At 41.1% G+C, this 21831-nt stretch overlaps 1 protein-coding gene across 1 annotated transcript; it reads right to left on the bottom strand.

Moving 5' to 3' along the window:
- Positions 1–2393: 2393 nt before the first annotated feature.
- On the bottom strand, positions 2394–21828 carry TOP2A (topoisomerase (DNA) II alpha 170kDa; the record flags this gene model as incomplete). The annotated part of the gene is made up of 34 exons (XM_010281577.1): positions 2394–2543; positions 2845–3071; positions 4135–4254; positions 4559–4620; positions 4756–4906; positions 5343–5483; positions 5774–5879; positions 6831–7024; positions 7668–7755; positions 7859–8005; positions 8593–8684; positions 10005–10200; positions 10777–10977; positions 11102–11236; positions 11364–11595; positions 12321–12469; positions 13055–13176; positions 13496–13610; positions 14093–14185; positions 14949–15058; positions 15733–15838; positions 15932–16042; positions 16518–16643; positions 17066–17223; positions 17484–17622; positions 17795–17932; positions 18423–18524; positions 18770–18943; positions 19149–19361; positions 19699–19796; positions 20175–20320; positions 20833–20896; positions 21373–21463; positions 21638–21828. Coding segments are annotated over 34 exons (4688 nt in total), but the record flags the coding sequence as incomplete, so codon positions are not given.
- Positions 21829–21831: the final 3 nt, after the last annotated feature.

Below are 21831 nucleotides of genomic sequence, written 5' to 3'. Positions count from 1 at the left end.
CGGCACGATGGCAGCCCCGCATCGACCCTGCGCCGCGTGTTTCAGCCATGTGCATGATGCTCTGGGGGCCCCGGGGTGCTGAGCACCCAGGTGCAGGGATGTGGGACAGCGCAGCTCGTCCCCCAGGGCTTCATTAGCGCCCCTGATCCCTCCTGCTGCAGGGACCCCCCCATATCTCGCCCAGCTCTGACAGGCAGCCCCCCAGGGGTGCAACTCCAGCCCAGAGAGGCGGCTTAGCACAAACCCGTCCCACCAGTAAATCCCTCTCGCGCTTGGAGCCTTCAGCCACCCCTCACCTGCGGCCGCCCTCGCAGAAGCAGAACCGGGGCATGACCATCCCCGTGGGCTGACGCCGGGTGCCACGCGGGCATTCACAGGAATTTGGAGGCCTCAGCTCTGGCACCCAGATGGGTCCCGCCAGCGGTTTTGCAAAGCCACAGCCTCAGCGGTGAGGAACCAGCAGGGAAACAGCCCAGGCAGCACCTGAGCTGGCTGCAGGCACTGCCTCAGGCGCGGTCCAGGGCTCAGGGGCAGCAAGTGCTGACCCACGCCCACCCAGGGGCAAGGCAGGACACCAGTGGGGTTTTCACAGCGCTTGGCAGCTGGCAGTGAGCAGCCGAGGGACATCCCACTGATGGCACCAGCTCCCAGCTGGGGAAGCAGAGGGGACAGGCCGTGCTGAGGGGACCGTCGCTGCCCCAAGGCTCCTACAGCTCCTCCTGGGGGGTGCAGCTCTGCCCCAGCACCTTCTTCACATGGCCCAGGCCACGGTGATTGCCTCCAGCAGCCCTACACACAGAGCAGAGGGCTTGGCGCAAGCTCTGCAGTGGTCATTTCCATAACAATGCCAAAACTGGCTAAATCAGCACCGGAAATAACCTCAGAAATAACGAGCGTGGTTAGACAATGGAGATGACCCATTTAGACCAGTCTTGGCAGCAGCGGGTGGGATCTGATGGCCTCTTGCTCCTGGGAAAGTCTGAGCTTTGAGTGCTCGCCACGAACAAAGACAAGCCATGGCTCTGGGGAGCCGGCGCAAGGGAAAACGGAGAGAAGAGGCAGCTGAGGACAAGTCCTTTTTATTGAAGAAAGCTTGAGTAAAAACACTTTTATTACATAAATATTAAAAAGGACAGAAACTCAGGACAAGAAGAAAAACACAGAAAGTATTTACATAGACAGTTAAGAAATATCCCTTGGTGGTACAGAAATGGCCTTTGAAAAGCAAAAACAACTAGATAAATACTCCAGTGAAGTACTTCTAAGGGGAAGGGGGAGATGAAGCTTCCCTGCTTCTGCTGAGGAACCCAAGTGCTGGAAGTTCGGACCACCCCGAGGCACTGAGGTGACGAGCAGGCCTCACCTCGCAGGGGGACATGCTAAGGGGAAGTTCTTTGTCCCCAGAAATGGCGGCAGGAGAAGCTTCACGCTACTGAGGAGCTGCTCTGCACAACAGCCTTTTCTCGTGCTGAGTACGGCAGCAGAGGAGCTCAGCGCGGGGGAACCTGCTGCTTTCCAACGCGTGCATTGGAATAACCAACCGGCTTTCCTGCAAGCGCCCACAGATCAAAGACCCTTGGATGGCGGACGTCTGTCCTGCCGCTGTGCTTCTCTCTAAGAGCCCGTCTTGCTCAGCCGGCACGGCAGAGACACCCGCTTGGCTCTTCAGCGGCACAAGGCATTGGCAGTCACAAGCATCTCTTACCTGAAGATGACCTCTGGGCTGAACTAGCTGAAACGGGGCTTCTTGGCAGCCAGACAGAAGATAAAGCTGCCAACAGTGAGCACAGCGTGGAGACAAGTCTGCACAAACCTCCATTACTAAACCTGAATTTAAAATAACAAAGGCTAAAACTCAACATGGCAGAGGTTGAGCAACAGGGACTTGCAAAGGACTGCAGAAGAGAAAGAAAAACACTAGCATGGAGTTTTGAATGCCTACACCTCACATACCCCTACAGTTGTGGAGTTAAAAGCTTGTGTATTTTATTACTTTTAAAGACATCTAGAGGAAGGTATCTATAGGGGAGGGTATTTAAAAAGATTTGGTATGTTCTAAAGTCTACTTTAACATTAAAATTACCACAAAGTGTCAAAAGATTCCAGCTAGCTAATGGGTAAGAGGGAAGTGCATCAGCACTAGCTGGGCAGATGGCTCCAGTGTTCACAAGAAAGGCGGGGCGGTGTGTGTGTGTGTTCCTGTTTAAACAATCGAAGTTATTTAAAACTAAGAAAAATAGAGCTGTATTCACTTGTTACAAACAGGACTAGCTTAAATTCAGTGAAAAGATTTCCTGGTCTGAGATGTTTGTTGGTGAGAGCTTGTCAAGATCGCTGCTGAAGGCTAGTTTGTAGATTGGTTTGGATCAGCAGCTTAAAATCTTCATAAAAATTCAAAACATATCATCCTCATCGGACTCCTCCAAGTACTGGACAGGCTTTTTGAGACGTCCAGGCCTGGTACGGGGCACGGCTGCTATGGGGCTGTCCACACGAGCAGTTGAATCAACAGTAAAGCTATCATCGTCTTCCAGCTTGGATTTCTGGAGGGAAAGCATAGTCAAGAAGTGAATCATGACTCTGAGCATAAACAGGGAACACGATTAGCATAAAACACACCACTGTGTCACGGGCGAGGTGGTTGTTTGGACTGATGGGACCAAACCAACAATCTGGGATAGGTACGCGTGCCCGACCCGCCCTCCTCACCCACCCTCCCCACACCCAGCAATAACGACGGGAGTCACACAGGAGGTTCTACCTCTACCACGTTTTTTCTGCCAGAATAACCAACACCACACTCTGCAGTACCCCCTCGGCTCTAATGGGTGGCAGAGTACAAACCTTTGCCGCAACTGATTTGGAAGGCTTCAAGCCAAAATCTGAATCCGAATCCGAATCCAAAGAGCTTGGCTGCCTTTTGACAACTTTCCGCCCCTTGCTTGGGCCAGCCTTCTTGTCACCCGCTGCTCCGGTCTCAGAACGCAGGGATCCCTCCTTCACCGCTGTCTTGCTGGATTTGGGTGCAGCCTTTTTCTTGGCTAGGATATCCATGATGGACGGCTGGTTATCTGAAACAGAACTCTGCGTTTAAACCCTTGTTTTGCTGCCTCTCTTCTCATTCGCAGTTTGTGAATTACTTCCAACACAAATACAGCTCTGCACTATACTGCGAGGTCAGCACGCAGGTCGTCTCATTTGAAGCATGGTTTTCTAGAAAGATTGCTCTTTACCAGGATTATGAGAAATGAGGTTGTTTATCTGCTTAGTTCCACTACATTTAGAGGATCAAATTAAAATGTACCCAAAGCAATTTACAGACTATTTCAGATTGAAAAGTCCTGAACTCTTAAGGCTGTGTAACCAATCTTATACCTTCAAAATTTTTGCACAGGGAAGGAATGAATTTGCCATCTATACTAAACAGTTACTTGTGGACTTCTTTCCTACCTATATTTTGACATTTTTTAACAGCATCTTGAAGCATGTCTCCAAGTTAAGCTGAAATGAGCAGGCCATTCCTGAATGATAATAGGCTTTCTCAATTTAGAAGTGGAAGAAACAGCTATTTTCCTGTGGTAACATACTACTATACTGCTGGGATCAAAACCAGCTAGTGATGGAATATGCAAAACAGCTTTCAAAGTTTGACAAAGACTCTGGGCAGTTAAGTTTTAAAAAAAACAACAAACCTAAGTCAAATGCCGTAGATTTATGAGGTCGAGGTAGCACTAAATAGATCAAGCTACCCCAAAGAAGCTTTTCTTCTTCCTGGGAAGCAAGCTACCAAGTAGCTTTCTTCCCAAAAAGACATGAAGTAGAACACTGACTGCAAGACACAAATTCCACCCGGATTATTTCTGCCAAGTATTACGTAGCACTGTAGGAAGCATTCACTTTTCCTGTTCTCAAACGAAAATTCACTCCCTTCAAGCATGTCTGAGAGGAACTAGAACATGATATGTTTGGAAACAAACTTCTTAAAAAATGACAACAACTAGGCAACCTTTGCCACAAACCTCCGATCTTTTCTGAAATGAAAACTCACAAGTTATTCGGGCCTCTAAATGTCTAGCAAAATCACTCAGACTTGTTTCCCACAGGAATAATGACTGTTACTAAACTTTGCCTTACCCTTAGTGGCACTGGCTTTCTTAGCTGCAGCAGGCTTTTTAGGTATGGCCTTAGCGCGAGGCACAGAGACAGAAGGAACTGCAGGAGCTTGACTCACATTTTCACTAGCAACATCTCGGTCTTGAACAGAACAAAGCAAGCAGAAAGTGAGTCTGAAATAGTCAAGTTATGTACTCCGGGTATAAACATTAGAGCAGAAGGAAATAATTTTTGTCCACTTCATAAAAAGGAGAACTATTAAAACTGGATTAATCACAAAATTGAGTTAGAAACAGAGAAGTCTGGTGCACTGAAACCATAGCATCAGAGTTTCTTTGCAAGACCTTGTGACTGGTGTCTGCCATTGACAGTGTTAAGCACTGGTCCAGTGCACTCTTGTGGGGTTTTAGGAAAATCAACAAGGTTTAGAAGATCTTATACTCACCAGGGATAGCACTTTGCACTGGGCTTTGCTTGGGAGCTTTAGCTGCTTTTTCAGTGGTTTCCCTAGAATACAAAATCCCAAGTATTTTTTCAATTTACAAGGCACTAAATAGGTGCACTGAAGAGCTATTAATTTCTATTTAGCACTAACACTAGAAGCACAACTGATTTCCAGTGACTACGTGGAGAAATACTCACTTCGGAGCAGCTCTGGGCTTGGGAGCAGGTTTTTCTTTTGAGTTTGTATTCAATTCAGTGTCGCTTTCACTGTCGCCCTGAAATTCAGACTCCTCATCTGAGCTGGAGAGATTTGCATCCGAGTCTGAACTGATTATGGTCTTGACTTTGGCTGATTAAATGACACAGATGTATTATTTTACACATTTGGCAATACACAGCTCAGTTTCTTTTTCAATATTTTAGCTGCAGTTATTAAAAATAAAGATCTGACTAAAACCAAGCAGATATTGAGACTGCCAGTGAGAAGACTCCGAATCACAAGTGTATTCTGGGCTCACGTACCAACAACGCATTTGACTGGCCAACACAGTTGTGTAATTAAAACCAATAACCTTATTCCTCTAGTTGCCCATTTTGGCTTTTCCTTGAAAAGCATTGTGAAAATCTGCTCAAATGGTAGAAATAATTAGTTGTTATATACTATAAAATAAGCCTCTTAAAAATTATTTCTGACTGAGATGTCAGCCTCTGGGAGCTCCCCAAAGAGTCTGTTCAATTTTCTCCTCCACAGACAGCTCCTCTTCTGCATTTGTGTTGTCACTCACCTGCTGCTTGGCGAACCACTCTCTCTCTTGGAGGAGGTGCTTCAAAATCAGACTCTGACTCAGACCCCGAGTCAGACCAAGGGTTTCGTTTCTTCATTTTCTTTAGTGGCTTAAATGGTAGAGTGGCCTGCCTCTTAGCACCTGAAAAATCCGGGGAGGCAGGATGAACTAGCAAACTTCCATGTGTACTTCAGGCTCAGCAGTTCAAGCTCAACTTAGAAATATATCACTAAAAATTCAGAGGATTCTGGCTTAAACATCAAAGAGAAATAGTAATTTATCCTGCTTGACTGTTATCCAGGATCACTTTCTCTCACCTAGTTTTTCCAAAAATAGATGTTACTCGTCACCTTCAGGAAGAGGTCAGATAACCAAATTTACAACCCTTCCCCTCACTTTCCATTGATGGAATAACACATAAAAGCATTTACCTTGCTCAGTATTGAGCTTCTGCACTAATCTCTGCTTAAGGCCCGAAGACTCTTTGTCTCCTGATGTGTTTTCTTCTTGATTCTCATCAATTTCATTTTTTTCACTCTGAAGATACAAGCAGGTATCAAATAGATACAAGTCAGCTCACACTGTTAGCAGAGGCACCCAGAGCAATGTAGAAAGGAACTGCTTCTTTTAGGTGTATGAAAGTTAGCAATGCAAGAAATCTGAGTTTGTGGAACAAACTGCATGTAAAATTGATTACAGCCAAGTAAATCAGACATGATCCATCCCCAGATCAGGTGACTTAAAACACAAATTCCAAGATCAACAAAAACAGGAACTTTGTCCCCACTCCTGAGCGTGCTTTGGTACCGCCTTTGTGTGGTGACAATATGGCTCTAGGGTGTGTTGAGGATGCAAAGTTGAACAGGGTGGGTTAAAAACAACAGTGCAAGTTATTTGGAAAAACTGTTAGATGGAACCATCTGTAGGAAAGGAGCAGTATGTCTGGCTTACAGGTCAAAACAGGTGTGGGGATATTTTAATTTTCTATGTTGCAAATGGCTGAATGGCATAATTTCAACTACCCCTATGAAAAGAGTTAAATCTTCTTTATCTCCTTGATATCAAGAACAATAATGGTATTAAGTGGCTGAAAGCCTTACTGGAAATGCAAAGGCTGTTCTAGAGAATTAAGTTTACTAGCTGTGCTTCCTGCCTGCTAGAGGATTTATAAAATCCCCAAGACACCTAGAACAACCTTACTTGCATCTGCCTTTTCATTTCTAAGCTACCAACCCATCTCTGACATTGTGATATATGATCTTGCCAAAAGATTTCCCTCTAAGCCGTCTCTTGATACATTAGTGAATCTGTTCTCCGTTAGACTGAGAAACATCCATTTCCAGTGTTCCCCATGCCCTAAGATTCTGTCCCTTTCCCTGAATAGCTGCTTCATCAGGACAAGTTCAGCTAACAAGAACTTGCATTTCTTTAGGACTGTGTTGAAGAGGATGTAAAGAAAGATTAAGCATTTAGAATGTTCCTTTTTACCTTTATTTTCTTTTTAGTTCTCCTCTCTGCCTCTGCCTTCATCTCTGCAGTTATCCGAGGAACAACCCTCACGCCACGAGGTGATGGCATTACTTCTGACAGTTGCGCTTTCTTCACCTTCATTTTCCCTCCTTTCACCTTTAAAGGTTTACCAACGAACCCTGCCATCTCATCCTGAATTTGCTTGGCTTCCACTGCCTGCAGAGGTGAGCATAAAATAATACAACTATAAGAATACCAAAGAAACAACATACTACTGAAAAAACCCCACCATCACAGCCCTCGCAGTAAAGCACTCTATACTTGCTGATAGATTTCCTACCACCACTTTAAAGGAAGCTTCCCACTCTGCTACAGATCTGCACATTTTCAGGCAATGATTTAAGCAAGAGCTATAGTTTGGTTACTTGAGGAGTAAGATGACACGCAGGCAGTGACCAGGTGTGATGGTACTCAGACACCTGCCCACAATTTGGGCTCTGTTCAGCAAAGTCCATCCCCTCCCTCTCCTTTTCAGTGTCCAAAAAGCCCTTTGATCTACATATCCTCAGACTATATCCTAGCAGCGCTATTTTTTGCTCAAGCCCTCCTAAAACTCCTCTTTGCTGTTCAGACTGATAATTGACCTCCTTCCAACAGCCACCTTGGTGGTTTGACTCCCTGGCCCAGAGCAGCGCTACTCCTATCCAAGCTAAGAAGGTGAAGAAAGCTTTCATTCTCCTCAATGAGTGCAAGACATAGGAGTTATCACTTTTAGTTTCCTTGTTATGACAAAAACGTCAATAAAGCTGGTGGGTAAGACTATAAGGGAGTCAGTCATCTGCACTGAACACTGACATACATCAAGTTCTTCAACAAAGACAGCAAGGTCTTCTTTCCACAGATCAGATGGGCTCTTGCACTTAAGGTTTTCCAGCTCCTTTTCCTAAAGGGAATCACAGTTGATAATCATTAGTCACATATTTTAATCTGCCATTAAAAAAATATATTATATAATAATGCTTTTATAAGAAAGGGAAGGAACATACTTTGTTATCCCTCTGCTTACAAAGTTCATCTTTCTTCTCTTTAGTCAGATACCAAAGGGGCATGTTCAGCAGATAGTTGAAGTCTGGTCCAGTAGCTGTAGCTGATTCTTTCGCACTCTCCTCTTCTTCCTCCTCCCTCTCTTCTTCCTGAATGTGGATTCAAAACAAACATTGTCAACAAATATATTGACATACAAGGGTACGGCTATTGATCAAATTTGGGCTGCTTCACAGATACTCCATATGCTTATGGCATCCTAGACTCTTCTAGAACAGTTCAGAAATGGATAGATACACCTCTTAAAGCCTCAGCTGCTATCACACAGAGGAATCCATCTGCAAAAACAATTCTCCAAATCTCTTTTGCTCTACTCTATTTGGCCTCTCTGTCTTGATAATCCAGATTCTCTCTTCAGGCTACTTAAAATTGCCATTTTCCTCACAGCCCTTCCCCAACTGTGTCCCACAGGTGGAAGGAAACCCTTAAGGAGCAGCAGAAATTGCTGTGGCAGGAAGACTTGACCTGACAGACTCAAATCTGAATGACTGCGTCTCAGGGGCTTCTGAGCGTGAGACTGAATTTTTGCTTGTTTTATGTTTCCTATCACAGACATACCAGACACGCAAGCTCTGGACTCCTACAAATTGAAAAGCAACTTGGGCTTCTTCCTGCAAATTACGAAGTGTCAGAGATAGGGGCTCGTTCTATTTAGAGAGGATGACAGAAGCATTACCTTGTTTTGCGATTCCTTCCAACCCTTCACTGGATCAGATTCATACCCTCTCTGGATAAGAACTTGAATCAACTCTTTCTTGGGTTTGTTTTCTGTAAACAGACATTTTGGGATTGTCAGTTAGTGACCACTACCAATCACTGTTAGGAAAGACAGATGAGCTTTATATGTTGGATCCCATGTTTCCAACAGCTCAGCATCCTATCGGCTCTAAAATAGCCTTTCCTCATCAGAGGTGGGACATGTGGAAGAGCCTGAAATAACATCTAAAACATTCCTACTTAGCAGGTGATTTGTCAGGTCAGCATTGCTCCCATACCTGTCAAGAACACCTGCCAGAGCCCTGTAAATATTTTTCTTCTTCATTTCCATGTACATATTTCTCCAGCCCTAAGTAGTTTTTGAACTTCGAAAAAAAAGTGTGATGGTATCAAAAAGGTTTCATGATAACAAGCAGGCGGGTAGAGGAAACCCCCCCGATAGCACTCAAAGGCTTTGGGTATAGCTTGCAGCTCTTTAGATTCCACCTGAGAAATTTATGCTATAAGTGCCCCAACCAATGGAAATGCTTCATCTGGAATTTGTTCTTTTTTAAGATATCAGAAGCAATCAACCATGAGACACAAATACAAATGAAACCAGCTCTGTCAGCCTTGGAACTGCTTATTACAAAAACCCAAGAAAATGCATTTCAAGGCAATTATTTCCCTTCCTGAGTCAAGTCAAACAGACACAGGCTGCTGGGATTATCGGGCTGCCTTCAGACACAAACCACAAAGCATCTTATGACACTTTGTCTAGCTGCATCCTCCATGAGTGCAAGTAAAATGCAGACTGCCTTTTACACTGAGGTGGAAAAGTCGATTGAAAAATTCAAATGCTGGGAACACAAAACTGTTTCTTTTTCTAGCTCATGATTCTCAGATGCTGCTAACTGGAGTATCTTCTAAGTTTGAAACCCCAGTCCACTGAGAACATGATTTGGAATCTTTTTGCAGAGGTTCACAGAGATAACACAGACGAGATATGGGTTCTTAAGAAATACACATTTGAACAGAAAACACTACTCCTTTCTAACCCCACCAGTACTTAACTCTTATTGCTACTGAGTCAGAAACAGACAGGAATTACTGCTAAACTATTAAATAATATTTCTACTCTCAAAATAGCATCAAACGCATAGTAGGAAAGCTGTGTGAGTATCCTATTTTAGTTAATATGTGCATAATGCTCTACAGACCAAGGATACTCTGTGAAGCATTTTCCTCTTGTATGTTACTGGAACAGAAAGATAAGGTCTGGTGTAGTTTGTTAAGAGCCAGCCCAGGGCTGAGGGGGTGCTGACAGAACTCAAGGGAGCACCTAGCTCTTCTCCCAGCTTCATAAACCAAGTAGCCGAGAACAATGCATACCGATCACAATTTTGCCGTCTATTTTCTCCAGGATGAAACGAGCCTGGTTGCTCAGTTTTGCAGACTCGGCACTTAGCATTCCAATAAGCCATTCTTTTCTCAAATTGTAGTATCGGAGCCTGAGTTCAAAGAACTCTTTAAGAATATCCTGGGGAGAGTCATACTTCTTGAGAAAGCCGACATGGTCAAAAAGAACCTAGATGGAAGAACACAGGTATTATGATCAGAAAATTGATTTCCCAAACCACTGAAAATTAGCTACAACACAGGTGTGATGGTACAATTGAATTATTAGCCAACAAGTTAGAAAACATTAGCGTTATTTTAGAAATTGCTTCAGTTTGCAGGCATGGCAGCAGAGACAATTTTAGGATGTCAAAGTTATTGAAAACACAGAGTAGGGTTAAGGTTACTTGAATCTTAAAGCTATCTGTAGCATAAACATCTTGCCTCAGGCTTCACACATTGTCAGAATCCAGACATTCAATGGCAGTGGTGTTGTCACAACAAAGGTCTCCCTGAACGGTGTGATTTCAGATCACTTTGACTCCTTCAGGCAAGACCACACCACTCTGGGCCCATTCCCAAGCCAGTCTCTTGACTTTTTGAAGGTATATTTAGAAAGCTGATTTAAAGCCAGTAACAGCAGAAAAATTCAAGTGAATAAGTTACTGCAAAAGAGTATTTTTTTTTTTACGTGCAGCAACTGCAAGCTCTCCACACAGTCTTCGAGTTAAACCAAGAACTTTCTTTGGCAAAATCTATTACGTACCATGGAGTTGCATGTTAAATTTGTTTGGAGTTTGAAGACCTTATGCAGCCCCACTGCTTTAGCTTCAGCTAGTTTTTCTTCAACCATCTTCACTATAAACTTCACTGTCGTGTCTGTGTGATATTCTTTATAGTCTATGATTAGTGGGGGTGTCTTCTCAGTCCCATTTAACATTGGCTCCAGAACTTGCTCTTTGTAAGTCTGAGAAAAGAATCAAAGTCAGACCCATGTTTTCCATGGAGATGAAAAGCTCCAAAACACACTAATCACTTTTTGCTTTATAGGGCAAACTACACATTCCTAGGGCAGATTCACTGTTTATTACCTGTGTCCATGTTCTGACAGGCAGCTCAGTGATCTCAATGGTTGTAGAATCGAGGATAGACACTTCACCACTTATCACATACTGATTAGGTCCCAGCTCCTCTATTGTGCCTTTGAAATTCTTGTAACTAGGAAGCTAAGCAGAAAAGAACACCGGATTCAGCTTTGTGTTGATGCTTGTTTTTAAACACTTGCATGAAATCTTCCAATATGTGCTGAATAAACTAACGAGTGAGACATTGCTTTTTAAATATATTATTTACCATTGGCAGTGGCTCTTCTCCATCCATCAGACGACGAATATTATTCACAACTTCCCTGATATCAAAGTTGGGAATCTTACAGGACCAGCCAGTACCAATCCCTTCTGCTCCATTTATCAGCACCATTGGAATGATAGGCATATACCATTCTGGCTCCACACGTTGATTATCATCATATAGGAACCTCAGGACATTATCATCCATTGGTGGGAACAGCAACCGAGCAAGTGGGCTAGAATGAAAAAGAGAATTTAAGCTCAAATTCTTGTTACAGAACAGTGACCACCATGCAAAAAGAACCCCCAGAAAACAAACAAAACACATGAATCAGGTTTATTCCTATCAGTCACCCTTAGCCATACAGCCTGTGTGTCTACATTAGGAAACTAGGCTTCTAGAGTAACACTCAAAACAGAGATGCATCTTCATCAATCTCACCAATCTCTACAGGTTCCACTGACTATATGGGACCCTAAGCTTGTACTTTAAGTATGTATATTAGACATTTAGTGTCTGGGAAGGCTCCAGTTACCTGTATACCTTGCTTTAGGTACAACCATACACATGCTCAACCATACATGTGCTCAAGTAACAGATTTGATTAAGTTCAACCTGAGTGACCATTGGGCCACAGAGACTACAGCGTTGTACTTTCAGATACCAGAGCTTCACCCTCTCAACTCAAGTTCATTTTTTATTATCCTGTGCAAATCTCTCTTTGGTTTCGCTCCCATTTCCATATTCTCTGCTATACCTTTCTGTTCTCTGAAATGATAACCAAGTTTACATATCTCAATCTAGGTTCTAAATCTCATTTCAATTGTTGCTACTGAGTATGCAAGTAGTCCAAAGTTTTAAAGGGAAAAACTAAATTAATTTTTCATTTTAAATGCTGTCAAATTGAGTCCTGTAACATGCTAAAAATATTTAAGACAGTAGGAAATCTTTAATACTGACCTGAGCATTGTAAAGATGTATCGAGGGCTGGCAGAGTCTTTCCCACCATGCAGCCTTGTGCCAAACTGACCAATAGGCTGTAGCAAGTTGAGGTTGTTACTGCCCACAAAGTTCTGAGCTAAGTTAATAATAGTCATCATCAACGATGCCTGCAATGAAGGAAGGTTCAAAGTTAAAAATGCAGAATTCTTCACTGAATGGACAAAGTTAAAGGCAAAATTCACACCCAGAACAGAACTGATACAGAGGATAAACTCAACTAATAAAATACTAGAGGAAACTCACTAAAAGTGCATCCCAAGACCCTCCAGTCTGCGTGACTAGATACACTCCAGTGAGCCATGACACATTGCCATCTACCTGTTCTTGAAATCTCCAGTGAATGATTCTATCAGTCTCACAAGGGAAGCTTGTTTTAATGCTTAACTTCTCCTTATCAAGGTACAAAGGCTATTAAAATCTGCCTAAACCTATCACAAATAAAGTGTGTTTTTCCTGTTCTACATTTTGAATGAAATATACTCCCATAAAATCTAGGTAGGACAGGCAGATTGACTAATCTCAGATTAAATTAATATTTAAGTATTAATAGCGGATCGACAGCCACTTTGCTTTGTTTTTTATACTCAAAACATCTAATTCTGCTTTATAGGCATCTTAACTGTCAAGTCAACAGAAGGGCTTTTTTGCCTTTCATTAAAAAAGCATTTTGCACAACCAGGCCAGGTTCTTACTTCACCATGATGGTATGAGGACATCTCAGCTACAGAACCAGCCAGCTGAGCAACCTTCACCTCCCGCTTATCATTTCGTTTGAAACATGTGAAAAGAACTTTTCTTTGACCTGGCTTCAAACCTGTATAAAAAAAGACAAGACCTTGTGATTAGAATACACAATGTATTTCACTTTGCTTCTGCTCTCCAGAGACTAAGAACTACTTATACACCTAAAGATTCTGCACCAGGAGAGTAAGGTACTTGCAGTAATATACCAGAAAATGGACAAGACATTCAATCCAAAGATTAAAAAACTTGCACAGCAGAAAACGGACTTCAGAACACTGACCCTGAAAGCTCAGCTTGTTACTCTGATTCTGATGATATAACATACAAACACTAATTTATTAAGTTCTGTGGAATGCACTACGTGGAATCACTACCTTGAAATAACTTACCATCAACCAGTGATGGGATTGATCTTTCATTATCTGAGTTTGAGAACAGCACTAACTCCTTGTTGATGAAGTTGTCGTACGTCAGGTAATTAGTGTTTTTCCCATATAGGTATTCCTAAAAAAAAAACAGGTGCAAGATTGCCTTAGTTTTAACAAGGTCTAATCTATTTCTTAGCTCACACTTGGATAGTTTCACTAAAATGGAAGCTCCTTCTAAGACTAGCTAAACACAGCTCAAGTGCTGACATTCTTAGCATGGCAACGTGAAATATCGCTTCCCATGATGCAGACCCATTTTTTTGACAAATAAAGTCTTCATACAGTCCTGCTGAAGTTATAATTTCCCTACTGATAAAGTAATTTGAAAGATAAGAGTTAAAAGAAATTAACTGTTGGACAATTGACAACAAGGCTACGCTGATAAGATGGGAGAAGAAGCTGCTCTGCAAAACCCTGAAACATTTTAACTGTCCCATAATGTGGTGACTGTCTCACTGAGTCTGAGCTGTGTGCAGCTCTAGCATGCTAGAATGAAGCTGAGAACAGCCCCAGGGAGAGACAGGAAACCAGTTTCCTTCATATATGTAAACCTTTTACCTCTGGCAGACCATGCAGCTTCCGTTGCCTTCTATCCTCCATGAAATTAGTCAGCCACTCCTTTCGCTCTTCTACCTTCTTCTTGCTAAAGGCCTGTATATTACAAAATGAAAAGTAACTCAATTCTAGGACATTCTGTGGTGTGCCCTATTGGACCACTTGAGAAAAAGAAAGCATACAGGAAGAGTTTACCCAGGAGAATAACATGCTAAACAGGCTGACTTAATAGCCCAAGAAGTGCTATAAAAGGTGGTTGTTGTTATTAATAATAAAGAGCATCATTTCTACCAGTCTTTAGGAGACATGGTAGTTAGGTTTAAAAGTATGGATTTTTAACATAATAACAGAAAACTAAAGCAGATTTTGGGAAAAATTAATGTTTTGGGGAAAAAATTGGTTTTTTAGCATTGCCTAATAGCTCAGAATACTTAAGAGTCAATGTCTACTGAAGGTGAAGAAGTTCACAGATGCAAAGACTGTTTTAATTCACTGTGAACTGTTATACAAGAAGAAAATCTGGGGGAGAAAGGGGAGGTCTGACTTTGAGAAAATTGCAGCAGAACATGCAGGAAAATGTTAAAGCAATGTTTACTATTATGTCTTAAAATGTCAATTGGTTTGTAGTGATTAGTTTGTTCTGAGCTATATTTAAAAACCATCATTAAAAGGGTACTCTTGGCCTGAGGTCCATGGACAGATTTGCTTCTACTGGTTAGACTAAAGCTGTAGCCTTGGTAACAAAGAAATTGTCTCAAGCCCAAAGGCCTCTAAAAGCATTTTAAGAGAAAATACACAGCACTCTAAGCAGTAGAATACCAAAGGTAGTAGGTCAGCAATTAAATTGAGTATTAGTTACCAGGGTGATTGCAGCATCATCTTCAGGCCCAGAATATTTGAAGCCAATTCGATGTTTAGCCATATCTGCAAAGTATTCTTTAGCCTCCTTCGATGTGCTGGTACCCAAACCTGCAGAGACAGTACTAGTTAATCCTAATAACTTGCTTAATTTAAGTTGCAGTTCAAAGAAATATTTTGCTATGCCTAGTTTCTGTGATGCGTCACATAAATGTACAGCATGAAGATGACTTACTGAAAACTTACATTACTTTAAAATGAGATTGTAAGGCATCACAAAAATCACAATTACAGATAAGCAAGCAGTTGCATGTTGTACTTTTGGATTTTGTCTGTAACTCCTGTAGCTATCCAAAATGATTGACTGCAAATTGGAAATGATTCCTCATCATCTAGCCATTGCTCTGCAGTTGGCAACCTTCTTACTGGTATTAAGAAATTCTGGAGTAAGTACTTAGCTTACAGTGCTAACAGTACACAAGGACTGTACTGTGGAAAACACATAAAACTGAGCATATTGCCCAACAGGGCTGAAAGAATAGTTATCTACAACATTGTAGTTCCATTTTGAAAGATTTTATTGAGATTTTATCCACTTAGAGATTCTTGTTTCCTTGTTTTTATATTTTATGTTGCACGTATTTGTAATCAGAGTATCTTATGAGGTAAGATACTTGGAGGTCACCCAGTCCAAACCCCTTCTGCAAAAGCAGGGCTAAATTAATTTAATCATGAATGCTCTTACTGGGATCATTTTGTTTCACCATATTAAGTTTTCTACAAACCTTTATAGTACTTGATTTTCCATGAATTGTAGTTCTGTGTACAGTTTTTCCATTCTTCAAATTCAGGAATGCTGTAGAATGCAATTTCTTCTTTGTTTTTAGAGACCTACAATGAACAAATACTTTAACTGTGAAATGAGAGGCAGATTTGGACCAATGGATTCTTGCTCCTTGACCTCACCATCTACCCAGCTTGTACCTTTATGATGGGAGTAATAAATTCCTCCAAAAAGTTGTGTCTTAGAAGAGATGGCCAGTTATGATGGATGAAGTTAATCAGCAAACCTTTGATATGCGATCCATCTTGATCCTGATTTAAAAAGAAAAAAGAAGAAAAAAAGACATTCAATAAGAGACATGATGGAAGTGACAATTGTTAGCTTAATAGCAAATGATTCTATAATTCCAGCTAAGTGTCCCTATAAACTTTCACTACTAAAAAGGTGACCATGTGTTGCTTAACTTACGAAAATTAGGACAAACAGAAAAGGCACATTCTTGGTGGAAAAAAGGTATCAAGGACTGGTCAAGAGCCTTGAATCATCAGACTGGAAAAACAATATTTAGCTATTTGGTGATGTTGCTCCCCCCTCTATTTTATCTGTTTTTTTTGTGGCTGCAAAGACATTATGACCCACTAAAATACAGACTGATAAAAAGAAACAAATACAGAGAATTAGGTAAAACAATGGCAGTGGGAGAAAGGTAGTATTTTCTTCTTTACTCTGTATTCAAGTGTTGGCTTTTTTTTTCCTCTCCCAATTTTCAGTTTTAGCGAACCTAACCTGATCTGTCATAATCATAATCTTCCCATAGCGAAGACTCTTTAAAGATTCTTGATCTTCATAGTTCTTTTTATATTGTAAACCCATAATCTTGATGATATTGTTGATTTCGGCATTTTCCATAATCTGGAAAAGATCACATGGAATAAAAACTTGTCTTTCAGACTTAAAATGTAGCTCAAAAAAGTCTAAAATTAGCCATAAGTATACTGTTGATTGAACTTTGTCTTGTCAGTGTTTTTTTTGCTGTTTAGAAACTCATAATTTCTAAACTGAAGTCTAATGCGTAAATTATTCCCGATTATCCCAAACATTTTCTACAACACAAACACTATCCCCTTCAGGCAAAACACCAAACAGGACTTAATCAATACTCCCACTTAACCAGCAAGGCAGTCTGAAGATGAGACTAGACTCAGGCATCTAAAACTACTCCTATGAGTTAGTGTTCCAGGTGTTCAGCTGTACTGACTCAGTTAAAACACACTGCATTACCCAAAGCACACCGCACCTTCTAACATGTAGACTATAAAGATTTTCCAATTTACCTGCTTATGAGAAGCTTCTCTGACATTGAGTATTTTCCCACGAAGGGGAAATACTCCATACTTGTCTCTACCAACCACTCCTAGGCCAGAGACAGCCAGTGTTTTGGCTGAGTCTCCCTCAGTCAGGATAAGTGTACAATCTAAAGAATTCTTGCTGCCTAAAAAAAAAAAATCAAGTCAATTTTCTAGTTAAGAAGTGAAATCAAAGCCTGCATACTCACAAATTGAATGAGAATAAATATCTTCTAACACATACTGGTTTTGTTGCACTGCACATAGTAAATGGGACTGTAAAATGGGGGTAAACTATAATTACAGGTTTTCTCATTATCTTCAGGAGACAATTTTGTCATTTGTCTAACAAACAAGTTTTAACTGTTTTTGAATGAATTGGTTACAAGAGATGTAACACACTTACCAGCATCATTGGCATCATCCAGCTTAGGAACACCCTTAATCTTAGTGTGTTTCACAGCCGAACATTTCTTATTCAGCTGGCTCTGAGCTTTAAATTTTACCCAGTTTAGGATACTTTCAACAATGCCACAGCCAACTGCCTGCAATACAAAAAAATAACCCCAAACAATTGTGGGAAAAGCCTTAACAATGACAGAAGTTATATACTTTTTCTTTAGCTCATGACATTACTTCAGAAGTATGTATTTGCCACATTAAACACAAGATGCAGTTTTACAGACATCTTGATTATCCGTATATACCAATACTTACACCCTTAGTAAATTTTTCACTCAGTTTACAGGTTGAACCAAAGCTCTTGGCCTGCAGGGTCATGTTCTCCTTAGTCTGAGAGTCAAAAGTTGGGTTTTCAATTAAGGCATTCACAAAAATCCACATGTGGTTCTTCACCTATAGTTAAATACAACAAGCATCACACGTTATACAGGCTCATCGCAGTAACAGCGGTGCATTCTGACATTCGCCTGTCAATCAAACAGTGAAGAAAAATTCAATTATCACTGCATGTTTTTGAATTTTCCTAGATGTCCTGAAAGAATTTAGGACAGCTAACACACATTCATGAACAGTGTTATAGGATTTGGGATGTCAAGGGATCAGCAGCTCCCAGCCCAAATAGGTATTATCTCACAGATACTGAGTTTTAGTGCATCTATACTTACAGTGTTCTGATTAAAAAATACATCAGTCAAACAATCTTCTCTTTGTTAGTTGGCTTAAACTGGACAATATGAGACTTCTATAATTAACAATTTTATATATATTGTCTGTACAATGGAAATACATATTATTAATTAATGTAGTAATGCATTAAGCTGTAGTTGCAATTTGCAATAATGCTAGAGTTGTGTGTCCCACTGTGGAAACTCTGACATTGTACCTGAAAAGGCTTCACTCCAACTCCATTTTTATTCTTCTTTTTCACAACTTCCATGAGTTTAGTCACGAGCTGGTCAGCTACATAATCAACATGCCTGCCACCCTAAGGGAAAATGGGACCAAAGACCTGGTGGTGATTCCATTGAAAAAAAAAAAAAAAGCCTGCATATCTATTTGAAACTATTTGAAATATCTACTGATATTTGCATATCCATTTGAAAGCATAGTCTTTGCAACATTAAGCAACTAGGTATTTTTCACTAAAATACATACATTTGAAAATAGCTAAGAATATTAATGATGAAGAATATGGCATTAGCTTGACTAAATAAACTAAGGAAGGGTTACCTTTGTAGTGGCAATGCTGTTGACAAAGCTAACTTGCTGGAAGCCTTTTTCACTTAGTGTCAAACATACTTCCCACCGAGAATTTACTTCCTCATGGATAACCTTAAGTGCATTACCAGTTTCATCTACTTTGTCCTTCAAATAGAGGTCCACATAACTGCGGAATCCTTTCACCTGCATATAGATGAAAGCAGACAACTCGTTTATAACAGCTACTATAAATATGTAATTCATGTCCTCCCAAAAAGTGGGTAGGGAAATCACTCATGCAAATTTTCCCTTTACTATGTGTAATGATATAAATTGCTTCAACAAAATCTCACTCTTTAAATGGCATGAGAAATAGAGATATTACTGTTTCTTTTAAATGCTCACTTACAGGCAGCCTCTGTCCATTTAGGAAAACTTTGACATCCTTTGTGGATCCAGCAATATCATATGCTCTTCGAGACATTAGTGCTACAATGTCTTTATCAAGAATCGTCATTTTGAATTTTGACAGATCAGGTTGGAAAGTGACACACGTGTAGTCTTCTCCATCAAAATATTTCAGTTTCATTTCACCAGCCTTTCCCATGTTGTCTGTCCAGGTCTGAGAAAAGGAGGTTTTGTGAGTTGCAAGTCCAACACACATGAGCAACCAGCTTAGTTTTTTAAAAGCAGTAAGCTGATTAACGAGTTTAAAATACTTTCATTTGGAAAAAAAAAAAAAAAACAACAAACCAAACCCACTGGTTAAAAACTAGGTTCTGATTATGTCTGCTCATTTCATTATTCACTTGAATTCTGTTTGGTGGTACAGTAACTGTAGGCCAAATTTATTCTAATCACGGTGCACTGAATGCATGTTATGCCCAGATTTTTGGAACAAAAATTTTCTGTCTTGAAAATCTCAGGTATAACCTTACTGAAATGAGAGGTGTTCATACCTGCTTGAATAACTTTTTGTATTCGTGACATGCAGTTTCCACAGTAAATTTTGTGCTAAATATGTTGCACAGTTTGGCTCCATAACCATTTCGCCCACCTGAAATTAGAAGGAAAACAGACTTATGTTATTACCTTTGTTCAAAACCATCGAAAAGAATTCCAGACTAACAGGAGTTCAGCCACTTCAGCACAATTGAAGTATAACTGGCAATAAGCAACAATATCGCACAAACTCAGTACGTGACTATAAACCCATATTTAATTGGGATTAACATTCAAAGAGGATTTTTCCTGTTCTCTGTGTATGTACCATTACTACTATAAAATAGAGCATGGAGCCTTCTCTCTGATGAACTCAGAACGCTGTTTTCATGTGGCACCAGGGGCCCCCTTCCCCCTACTTTAGTTCCGTTCAAATATTTAAACTGATCAGGCTGCTCAAAAATATTAGTGCATATTTGAGAGTCTTCCCTACCTGTGACTTTCTTTTCATTGTCATCGTAGTTGCTGGATGTTAGTAGCTGTCCAAAAATAAGGGCAGGCACATAGACTTTCTCCACTTTATGTTCAACAACTGGAATACCTTTCCCATTGTTCCATACACTGATGGTGTTATTCTCCCTATGGGAACAAAATATGTGTTTTTAAGGCTGCAACTGAATGAATACTATGAAACAAGTATTATAGGAAAGCTCTGGGGAAAGGCCACCATTTCATCAAGAGCAAATCTCTCTTCCGCAAGTGCAGAAACAGCCAGCAGAGGGAGGACAAGTCAACAAAATATCCTCGGGTGGGCAGATACCGTCTATGAAACGGAGGATCACACATAGAAATCCTACATCTATGCTCAGTGACAGAACAAAAAGGTTGAGAGGAAGAAAAGAGGAAAATGGCCTCAACGGAAAACAACAACAAAAAAGCAGTCATTTCACTGGTCAGCACTCTCTTAGAGACCAAGGGACTAAAGAAAGCAAAAGGCTTTCACAGCTGGCGAATTACATTTGGCCTAACTTGGATTGGCCTCATCGCAGAGCCCGCTGATACTACACCAGCTTAGTAGAACAGCACCTGAGTGAGAAAATCTAACGCACTTGAGTTGGGAAGGCAATGAACAAAAATGAAATAAAACTTACACATCAATTGTAACTTTAATGCATGACATGCTTTTATCCCTCTGCTTGTTGTCTGCAGCATTGACTAGAAAGGAAATATAATAAAGATAATTATATTACATCCTCAATCAAGGCAAAACTATTAACTAGAAAGTGTCTTCAGTAGAATGAATGCAAAAATTCCATACACTGTTACTAAATACCATCTTGGTATGCAAGTATTTTTCCAAGTTACAAAGATAAGTACTACAAGTTAACATAAAAGGGAGGATTTGGGGCTGAATGAAATTGGGTTTGTAATAGAGTGCGCCATCATCCCGTGAATGGGTTCCTATTAAATAGCACTAATGGAAGAGCATTAGTATCCAGTATTTCCAAGCACAATCAACAACGTACTCTGCAAACACCGTCCATCAAATTATGCAATAGACATTACTTGGTCAACAACGCAGCTAGATAAAAGTACGCTTGATAAATTCTTACATTTAGTTCCGTTTTCTTAGACATTTAGCACCCATTAGTAACTTGTCAATCATTGACTCAACAGATAGGTGACCTTACCTAGAATCTCATCAAAGATTTTGTATAAGCCAGGCACAAAGGTCACATCTCTGCAGTTAAGGCCCACATCCTCATCAAAAACCCACATTTGCTGAAAAGAAGGCAAGAAATATGTAAGTCCCCTGGCACACCTCCTCTTCTGTGCCATCAGTCTGTAAAGCAGACGTTTTGTGCTTTATAAACTGATGTTAATGACTTCCCACCTGCACCGAGGAGTTCAGTGGCTTAGCCCCACTGCCCCCCTTGCCCTGCGCCACCCCCGCACCTGGGTGACCAGCTCCACGGAGCCGATGTAGGTGTCGGGCCGGAGCAGGATGTGCTCCAGCTGCGTCTTCTTCTGGTAGATGTGCTCCACCGAGAGCTGCTTCTTGGTGCCATCGCCCTTCCGCACCCGGGCGTTCTCGTTCGCGGGCTGCTCGGGGGAGACAGCGGCGGTGAGGGGCAGCGGGAGCCGGGAGG

This window comes from Phaethon lepturus, unplaced genomic scaffold (assembly GCF_000687285.1).
Source record: "Phaethon lepturus isolate BGI_N335 unplaced genomic scaffold, ASM68728v1 scaffold25782, whole genome shotgun sequence".
NCBI lineage: Eukaryota > Metazoa > Chordata > Aves > Phaethontiformes > Phaethontidae > Phaethon > Phaethon lepturus.
Note: the sequence above shows the minus strand (reverse complement) of the source record. Positions and strands in the feature narration are given on the sequence as shown.